General features: G+C 42.4%; 1 protein-coding gene and 1 pseudogene across 2 annotated transcripts; one reads left to right on the top strand and one right to left on the bottom strand.

The window, feature by feature from the left end:
* Positions 1 to 272: 272 nt before the first annotated feature.
* LOC311615470 (large ribosomal subunit protein eL15-like) lies at positions 273 to 861 on the bottom strand (annotated as a pseudogene). The gene has a single exon. The product of its transcript is annotated as a large ribosomal subunit protein eL15-like (transcript).
* Positions 862 to 3,955: 3,094 nt separating this feature from the next.
* Positions 3,956 to 8,283, top strand: PJA1 (praja ring finger ubiquitin ligase 1). Its single transcript, XM_084869644.1, has 2 exons — positions 3,956 to 4,066; positions 6,022 to 8,283. Exon 2 carries the CDS (start codon positions 6,089 to 6,091, stop codon positions 7,832 to 7,834), a length of 1,746 nt encoding a protein of 581 aa, XP_084725770.1. The 5' UTR covers positions 3,956 to 4,066; positions 6,022 to 6,088; the 3' UTR covers positions 7,835 to 8,283.
* Positions 8,284 to 8,783: the final 500 nt, after the last annotated feature.

Here is an 8,783-nt window from a genome sequence, read left to right as displayed (position 1 = left end):
AGAATTTACTTTATACCTATTATACCAAACAGCATTTTAAACACTGACATATAAACTCACTAATAAGATAAAACAAAGACAAAAGCATTTATCTTGTGACAAACAAGATACACCATCACACTTATAGTCTTTAAACGTTATTGCACTTTAACATAATATATTCATGAAACAATGTACAGGCAACTAGTTTTAACAAATTAAAGAACACTTTTAAGCAGACATGACTGCCATAAATTGTTTATTAGGTAAGAATTTGACAAACATTACTTATATTAGGAGTCAAAGTGGAGCTGGAGAGTATTGAAATTTCTCCAAGCTGCACGGGGAGAATCACCAATAGTGTGGTGGAATTTGTGGCCCTTTCCAAGGCCACAGCTTTTGCGGCCTTCAGATGTCAACCCTCTCATCTCCCTGTGCTTGTGGACTGTTTTGGGTGTTAGGATTCCTTCTGATAGCGTTGTAGAATGGATCCATGAGGATAACTCAAATAATTTATATGTGGAATCTTCACCAACCCAGTAAGAATGCTCACAGCCCCACAACGGTGTCTACCTCACTCCTCAGCATCAGACTGAAGACTTCAAGTAAACTTTAGCTGGTTAACACTACAATGGCTTGCTGTAGGTTGCACCATTAGGAACAAGGTATTTGCAGCCACCACTGTGCACACAAATCCAATATATGGCATAACCTTGTTTGGCCTTATATTCCAGCCTGTGAGCTTTATCGACCAGGTGGGGCTAGGGCCTTGTAGAGTGCAGAGAGATGGCTGTAGTGCCAACAGTCTACCCTGGTAAGGAAGCACATTACATCAGATTGCTTCTTTCTCCATAGCTCCTGCATGTACTTGTAAGCATCCATCTTGGCTTATCTCTGAAACAAAACTGGTGGTTGTGGCCAGACAGAAAAGCCCTATGATGTACTTTACATCCCCATGACTATTTTCTATCATTCTATCTTCTTAATCACTTCACCTTTTTCACCCTGTCCCCTAAACCCCCTCCCCTCTGGCAACCACCAGTCTGTTCTCTGTGTCTATGAGTCTGTTTTTATTTTGTTTGTTTAATTTGTTCTTTAGATCCCACAAATAAATGAAATCTTATGGTATTTGCCTTTCTCTGTCTAATTTATTTCACTTAGCATAATACCCTCTAGGTCCATCCATGCTGTCACAATGCTAAGATTTCATTCTTTTTTTTTTTATGGCCAAGTAATAATCCATTGTATTCCTGCACCACCACTTTCTTAATTTAAATTCTTTATTGTTTAACGAATGACATGGGTCTTCTTTTTCCTCCATTGACCTCTCCCCAGCCACTTCCACCCCCCAGCACATACCCTCACCCCCCTACTGTCTATATCTATTGGTTATGCTCATATGCATGCATACAAGTCCTTTGGTTGATCTCTTAAACCCTCACCACCCACCCCGCCTTCCCTCATAGGTTGGATAGTATGTTCGATGCTTCTATGTCTCTGGTTCTATTGTTGCTCATCAGTTTATGTTGTTCATTATATTCCACCAATAAGTGATATCATGTGATATTTATCTTTTTCTGACTGGCTAATTTCACTTAGCATAATGCTCTCTAGTTCATCCATGCTGTTGCAAATGGGAAGAGTTCCTTCTTTTTTACAGCAGTGTAGTATTCCATTGTGCAGATGTACCATAATTTTCTAATCCACTCATCTGCTGATGGGCACTTAAGCTGTTTCCAAATCTCAGCTATTGTAAATTGCTCTGCTATGCACATAGGGGTGCATATATCCTTTCTGATTGTTATTTCTATTTGCATAAAATTATAATGTGTATTGGTTACAGATATCTACATATGTAGAAAAAGAAAAGCAAATACGGACAGAAGGAAGTCTAAGTGGTGCTTTTTTGGGGAAAAGAAGTAAAGATGAATAGGATAAAATAAGGGCTTCAACTGTAATATTTTGCTTTAAAAGCAGAAAATAAAATTTGCTCAATCTCTGTGACAGTTATGTGTAAAAGTACATTTTATATTAGGTACTTTTCTGTTTGTTTGAAATTTTTAAATATTTGTAATTTAAATGTATTCTTTCTTGTCTGGCCAGTATAACTCAGTGATTGAGTGTCAACCCATTAACCAAGAGGTTGCTGGTTTGATTCCTGGTCAAGGTACATGCCTAGGTTATGGGCTTTATCTCCCATAGGGGGAGTGCACGTGGCAGCCAATCAATGTTCTGCTCTCACATCACATTGATGTTTCTATCTCTTCCTTCTCCCTCTCTCTCTAAAAAAAAAAATCAATAAAAGCATATTTTTTAAATGCATTCTTTCTTGAATACATGAATACATATACATTAGAGCAAACTTATTAATCTTATTAATTGTATTGCTCAATCTCTCTATATCCTAACTTATTAGTCTATTTGATCTATCTATACCATAACAACTATGGCTAAGTCTCCCTCTATAATTGCAGACTTTCTGATATCTTTTTATTTCTAACAGTTTTGCCTCATGTACTTGGAAATTACATTATTTGGCATGTAAATTTTAGCAACTATATCTTCTTGGCAAATGAAGCAATCTATTTTGTTCTCGTTAATGCTTTTTATTTTGAGTTCTTTATTTTTCCTATATTAAGATTAACATTACTATATCTCTTCCTTTCTTTTCTTTCTTCCTTTTTCCCTTCTCTTTCTTTCTTTTTAAAAAACTTTTTTTTTTCTGCCCTAGCTGGTTTGAACGTGGTTAGAGTGTTGGCCCAAGTACCTAAGAGTGGTGAGTTAGATTTTCTGTCAAGAGTACCTATGTTGCAGGTTCAATCCGTGCTTCTTTTTCTCCGTCTCCCCCAGCCCCCTTCCACTTTCTCTAAAAATCAATGGGGAAATATCCTCATTCCTGGGGTGAAGGTTTAAAAAAATGTTTTCTTCCCTCTCCTTCCACCTTCCCTCCCTTTCTATGCTTTTCCTTCTGTCCTTTCTGTCAGTGTTTAACTGCTGCATATTTTCCATTCTTATTTTTGTTTTAGGTGAAATTTATATAAACAGCATATAACTAGATTTCTGAAAATGAAATGTTCAAAATGATATTTTTTTATAGGAGAACCCATGATGCATACTGATATATTTGAATTTATTCCTGTCCTGTGTCTTTTTTTTTAACATCCATTCTTGTTGCCTCTCTACCCAGTTCTGCCCTTTCTTAAACTGAGTTTTTCTCTTCATTCTACATATGTTTTAATGGTTTGAAAGTCATACATCTTATTTTCATTCTGTTGGTACCCCTAAAATTTCTTGTTCTTCTACTATGCATTTTATTTCCAGGCAGAACAAAACTTCACTTTTGTTGTGAATCTATTTGCTATTGTTGCAAATATTAGAGATACATTGTAAAGTGCAATTTAAAAAAAAAAGAAATTCAGAGTTCAAATTGTATCAACCCAAAAATAATGGCTGTAATGTTTTTAAACTGCAGTGTGTTTACCAGAATGCGAACCTGTGCTTGTGTTTCATGATTGATCATTTATTTTGGATAGAGTAGCTTGATTTTGTGATTAATAACAACAAATTTTACTGTAAACAGCTCAGTTTGCCTCAAGCAGGTAAATAAAACACATTTCTGCAACCTTAAGTATAGTTTCACGTTTTTAATACTTCCAGTACAAACCATAAGATGTAATAGGATGTATATTAATATAATTACTTTCACATTGGAATTAATCAGAAAGAATTTGCAGATTTCATTTTATTAAAAGGAAAAAGAAAAAAAAAAACAGAAGGGAATATGGCTAAATGGTTAACATTTGTTAAAACTGGCTCTTGGTTACATTTCTCACTGTCCTTTTCTGTATCCTTGGCGAATTTATCATTTAAAATGAAATAAAGCTTTTGGGCCCACCCTGATTTGTCTAGAGCAGATGCCACCCCCGCCACATCTCGGGGGCGGCCCCAGCTATAGCCACCGTCACTTCCGCCGCCGCCTGCCCGCTGTTATCTGGCTGAGGAGGAGCCAGACCCAGAGCAGCAGCGGCTTTGGCGGTCTTGGCGGTTGGAGGTCCCAGAGCTCCAGGGCGCGAGGGTGTCCGGACTGGTGAGTGAAAGGCTGTAGACGTCCTGCTTTCATTCGGACAGGGCGGTGGGGCGACTGGCCGGGCCCCGGGAGAGGATTTGGAGGAGCTCTAGCTCGCAGATTTTCCGGCTCGCCCCTCGGGAAGGGGTGGGGCATTCTCGGGACCTGACTGCAGTGGGAGGCCTGTGTCCTCCATTGGCCTGTTAGGGAGCCCCATCGTCAGCCCCTTTCCTGTGGTGTGGCCCCGCACTCAAGTAGCTTTAATCACTGAGGGGACTAGTGGTCTCAGCACTCTCCCACCTCTCTCTGCCTCTCCTCCCTTCTCAGCCCCTTTGCAGCTCCCATTTTGCATTCGGTTTGCTGAACGTAAATTGTTAAGATTTTTAGGTAAATATATTTTTCGTTAGAAAAAAAACCCAAATTATTCCCAGGGGAAAACGATTCCCCCATCGTTTTTTTCCCCCTTTCCCTGCCACATTGGTTTGGATTTGCTATTTGAGCCGATAATGTTTTCCTGGCTCTCATTTTGACATTGCAGCCTGCTCCCCCTCCCCTTACTTCTCCCTCCCTCTACCTCCTGGTGTCTTCCCCTCCCCCTCCCGTGTCTCTCGCGTACAAGGACACACACAAGCACGTACATACACACACATGCACACCCGTGGGTGCACACACAGAAACATTCCATTGAAATCCCCTCCCCCAGGACTCAAGGTTCCTGTGTGGCCCTTCCCCCATGCATGCATGGACACATCCCCAAACAGTCATACCCTTCAGTGCCTTTCCCCAGGTACACATGCATATACACATAAACTCACCCTCCAGGACTGGCCACATACATATATAAGGATATAGTCAGAATGCTGGGTCCTCTTTCATAGGCCCCTTACATACAAATACACCCCACACACCCCTCCCAAATGCTCCCCTCTCCTGTCTACTACGCATGTGCACAGACAGCCCTCTTTTTCTGGTCCCTGCAGTGCACTGTTGCCTTCCATTTTGACGAACACACACACACACACACACACACACACACCACACACACACACACACACACACACACACACACACACACCTGTCCAGTGCCATGGTACCCTTCCTTGCCTGCTACAGAAACATAAACCCAGGCGTCTCTTCACAAATAGAATCATACAATGCACATTCTGTTTCTCTCCTACTTATACACGCCCCTCTCCTCTGAAGCCATCCTACCCACAGCTGTCATTTTTATACCCACATCCAGAATGGATCTTATTCTTTATGACACTTCTTCCCAATGCCACTGTCACCTGCACCTTCCCCCTACAAACATAGCCATCTCTCCATTGCATGATTGCTATTCCCCTTCCACCTGTCCCTCTGCTTCTGATAGACCCGTATGCACTCAATGCACACACAGTGATCTATATTTTCTACCCTATTCCAATTCACAATTCTCTCGTATGTCTGCAGGGCTCATAAAAATGCAGACACTCCATAAAAACCCACAGCAGTCTTTCCTTTTCCCATGTTGGCACAATTCCACAGTTCTTCACCCACCCACCCAGCGTCCAGTCACCCCTCCTCATCTTCTGTCAGATTCTCCCCTCAGTTTCACTTTCCTACAAACCTAGTTTTGTAATGATTTTGCCAACATTAAAATGTATTCCAGTCTACACCTGACAGTCACTGGAATGCTACTCCAGGCTTTAAAAAAAAGTGAAACTAATTTTAAAGGCCCCTTATTACTTCTGTTACCTGCCTGCTGAAGTAGAAAGAAATCTCCCTGCTCCTTTATTCTGAACTGATTTGACCTTCCCATCTCCAAAATGTGTATAGGAAGCAGGAGCCTTTCCACTTGAGCCCCAGCTTTATTGTAAACCCTCCTAAGTCAGAGCAGTGGGTCAGGAATCTAGCAAGCCTTTTTGGCCAAAGCCAGCAGCAGGGTATCAGTCCCATACAGGAAGGAGGTATGAAAGAATGCATGCCTATGTCAGTTTCAGGCCACCCACGAGCCAGCAGGAAAGGATTTCCAGCCAGAGAAAGACGACTTCTGAAGTCCCAATGCACAGATCAGCCCCCAGTCAAACCACCAAGAGGAGCCGATCGCCATTTTCCACCAATCGTCATCGTTGGGATGACAGTGAGAATTCAGGAAGCAGCCTGAATGTTGATAATGAGGACTACTCCAGGTACCCTCCCAGAGAGTACAGGGGTCTGGGTAGCAGAAGAGGAATGGCTTATGGACATAATGACTCTTTTGGGGCAGATGATAGCGAGGAGGAGGGGGCTGGGCCTGTGGAGCGAGTGCCAGTGAGAGGGAAAGCTGGCAAGTTTAAAGGCGATAAGCTGTATGACCCAGAGAAAGGGGCAAGGTCTTTGGTTGGTGTGCCCCCCCAGTTCTCTAGTTTTAACAGTGATGTGAGAAAGGAGCTTGACCCAGCCCCTACAGTGATATGCTCTACTGGCAGAGCTGAGTTCCTGCAGCAAAAGAGCATGGCTCCTCAGACCTCTGCTGCTGACACGAAATTGGTTACAAAAGGCGACAGCCTGGATAGGGACAGACAGGAGCAGAATGTACCTGTGCGTCCCAGCAGGGGTCCTGTGATTGTTCGTGCTGGTGGGGAAAATATCCCTAAGCCTGCAGAGGAACCAGTGGTGAGGCCCAAAATCAGAAATCTGGACAGTCCAAACTGCGTGAAACCAAAAATATTTTTTGATACTGATGATGATGATGAGATGCCACACAGTACTTCCAGGTGGAGGGACACTGCCATCACTGGTGAGGGCCACTTGGGCAGCCGGGCAAGGAGAGGCAGAGGCGAGAGTTCAAGTGGCTACTCTGAGCCGAAGTATCCTGAGAACGAGAGGGAAGCCAGGAACGACCAAGTGAAGCCAGAAAAGGTGCCAAGACGGCGATGTACCATGGCTGACCATGACTTCTGGAGAGTCAATGATGAGAAGAAATATTGCGATGAAGATGCAAAGCAGCAGAAGCATGAAGAGAAAAACCCATCGTCCAATGGCGAAAGCTGGGAGACTCTACCGGGGAAAGAAGAGCATGAGCCTGAGCCAGCCAGAGTGAATACTGGAGTGATTGTCAACGCTGGTGCTAGCCCCAGTGCTAGTGCCAGCCCCAGTGCTAGTGCCAGCCCCAATGCTAGTGCCAGTCCCAGTGCTAGTGCCATCACTGGCAGCAATGTCAGCAATGAAGTCAAAGAAGTTCAAAAACCAGCTCCTCAAGAAGTGGAGCAGGCATTGCCGGAAGAAGGAGAAGTTGAAAATGAGAGCAGCAGTGAGGAGGATAATGATTCTGGTCAGGAGTTTCTGCATCCTGGGGTCTTCATGCTGGATGGCAACAACAACCTGGAAGATGACTCCAGCGTGAGTGAAGACCTAGAAGTGGATTGGAGCCTCTTTGATGGATTTGCAGATGGGTTGGGTGTGGCCGAAGCCATTTCCTACGTGGATCCTCAGTTCCTCACATATATGGCACTTGAAGAACGCCTGGCACAGGCAATGGAAACGGCCCTCGCACACTTGGAGTCTCTTGCAGTGGACGTGGAGGTGGCCAATCCACCAGCAAGCAAGGAGAGCATCGACAATCTTCCTGAGATCATCATCAGTGAAGACCACAGTGCAATAGGGCAAGAAATGTGTTGCCCCATATGTTGCAGTGAATATGTGAAGGGGGAGATGGCAACTGAGCTGCCATGCCACCACTTTTTCCACAAGCCATGCGTGTCCATCTGGCTTCAGAAGTCTGGCACTTGCCCTGTGTGCCGCTGCATGTTCCCTCCCCAGCTTTAAGACCAAGGCTCTTTCCTCCTGGTCTATTGATTTTCCCCATCTAAAATCCAGAATACTGCAGGATCCCTCTCAGAATTAACAATTGCAATGAAACCAATCAGTCCATTAATCTAGTACATCAGTTGATTTCTTGTGATCATTTCAAATGTGAAACGGTTGTGTACGATTGCATTAAAAATCATACTGTGTTTTAGAGGTGACAAAGGGAAAATTAAACTTTCTAAATGCTACTTAAGATTGCAAAAGAACATGCATTTTCTAACCTGAATATTGAAATCTGTTGCATTTGTTTTTTCAGTAGATATGTTGCTGTTAATTATAATATCAAGTTTATCTGTTAAATATGTCCATAAATCCCCATTTCTGTTGCATGTATGGGTTAATGTTCCTGTAATTAATTAGAGTGCCAGAAAAGCTTATTAAAGTTCTTCTTTTGGTTTTACATGCTACAGTGGAATTGTTTGGTTTTATCTAAAACAATGGTACTAAGTGACTTTTTAAATGGATCCCTTGCATTTGCATCAAAATAGGGTTTTTGGCGTTTCAAACAGTAGAAAAACTAGTTTCCCTTGAAAAACTGACTCTGACAACAGCAAAATTAAGGGTAATTATTTCTAAAAGTAGGAATAAAGTATGTGTTTATAAAACTACTATGGGGCAAAGGCTGCATATAGAATACTGTCAGGAATGAAGGAAACAAGAAAGCATGGTAAAATGAAAGAACAATGGTAGGAGTAAATTCAAACTGAGTGTAGGAATGAAGGAGTTAAAATCCCCTTTCAGAAAACAGGAACTCCCATAGGGAATGGGTAACAAATATAAAACTGTATGCGGATTATATACCTTAACACAATGACACAAAAGGAATAGAAAAATATATGCCAGACAAGTAATGAGGAAAATATATAGGCACCCACCTACATAGTGAACGGGCACTAGCATTTGGCCA

Source organism: Pipistrellus hanaki (genome assembly GCF_964339955.1).
Source record: "Pipistrellus hanaki genome assembly, chromosome: X".
Classification (NCBI taxonomy): Eukaryota; Metazoa; Chordata; class Mammalia; order Chiroptera; family Vespertilionidae; genus Pipistrellus; species Pipistrellus hanaki.
This window is presented reverse-complemented; position numbering and strand designations above follow the sequence as displayed.

What these genes read in the sequence shown, in the direction of transcription:
- PJA1 (XM_084869644.1), top strand. Translation starts at nt 6,089, where the DNA reads ATGCACAGATCAGCCCCCAGTCAAACCACCAAGAGGAGCCGATCGCCA.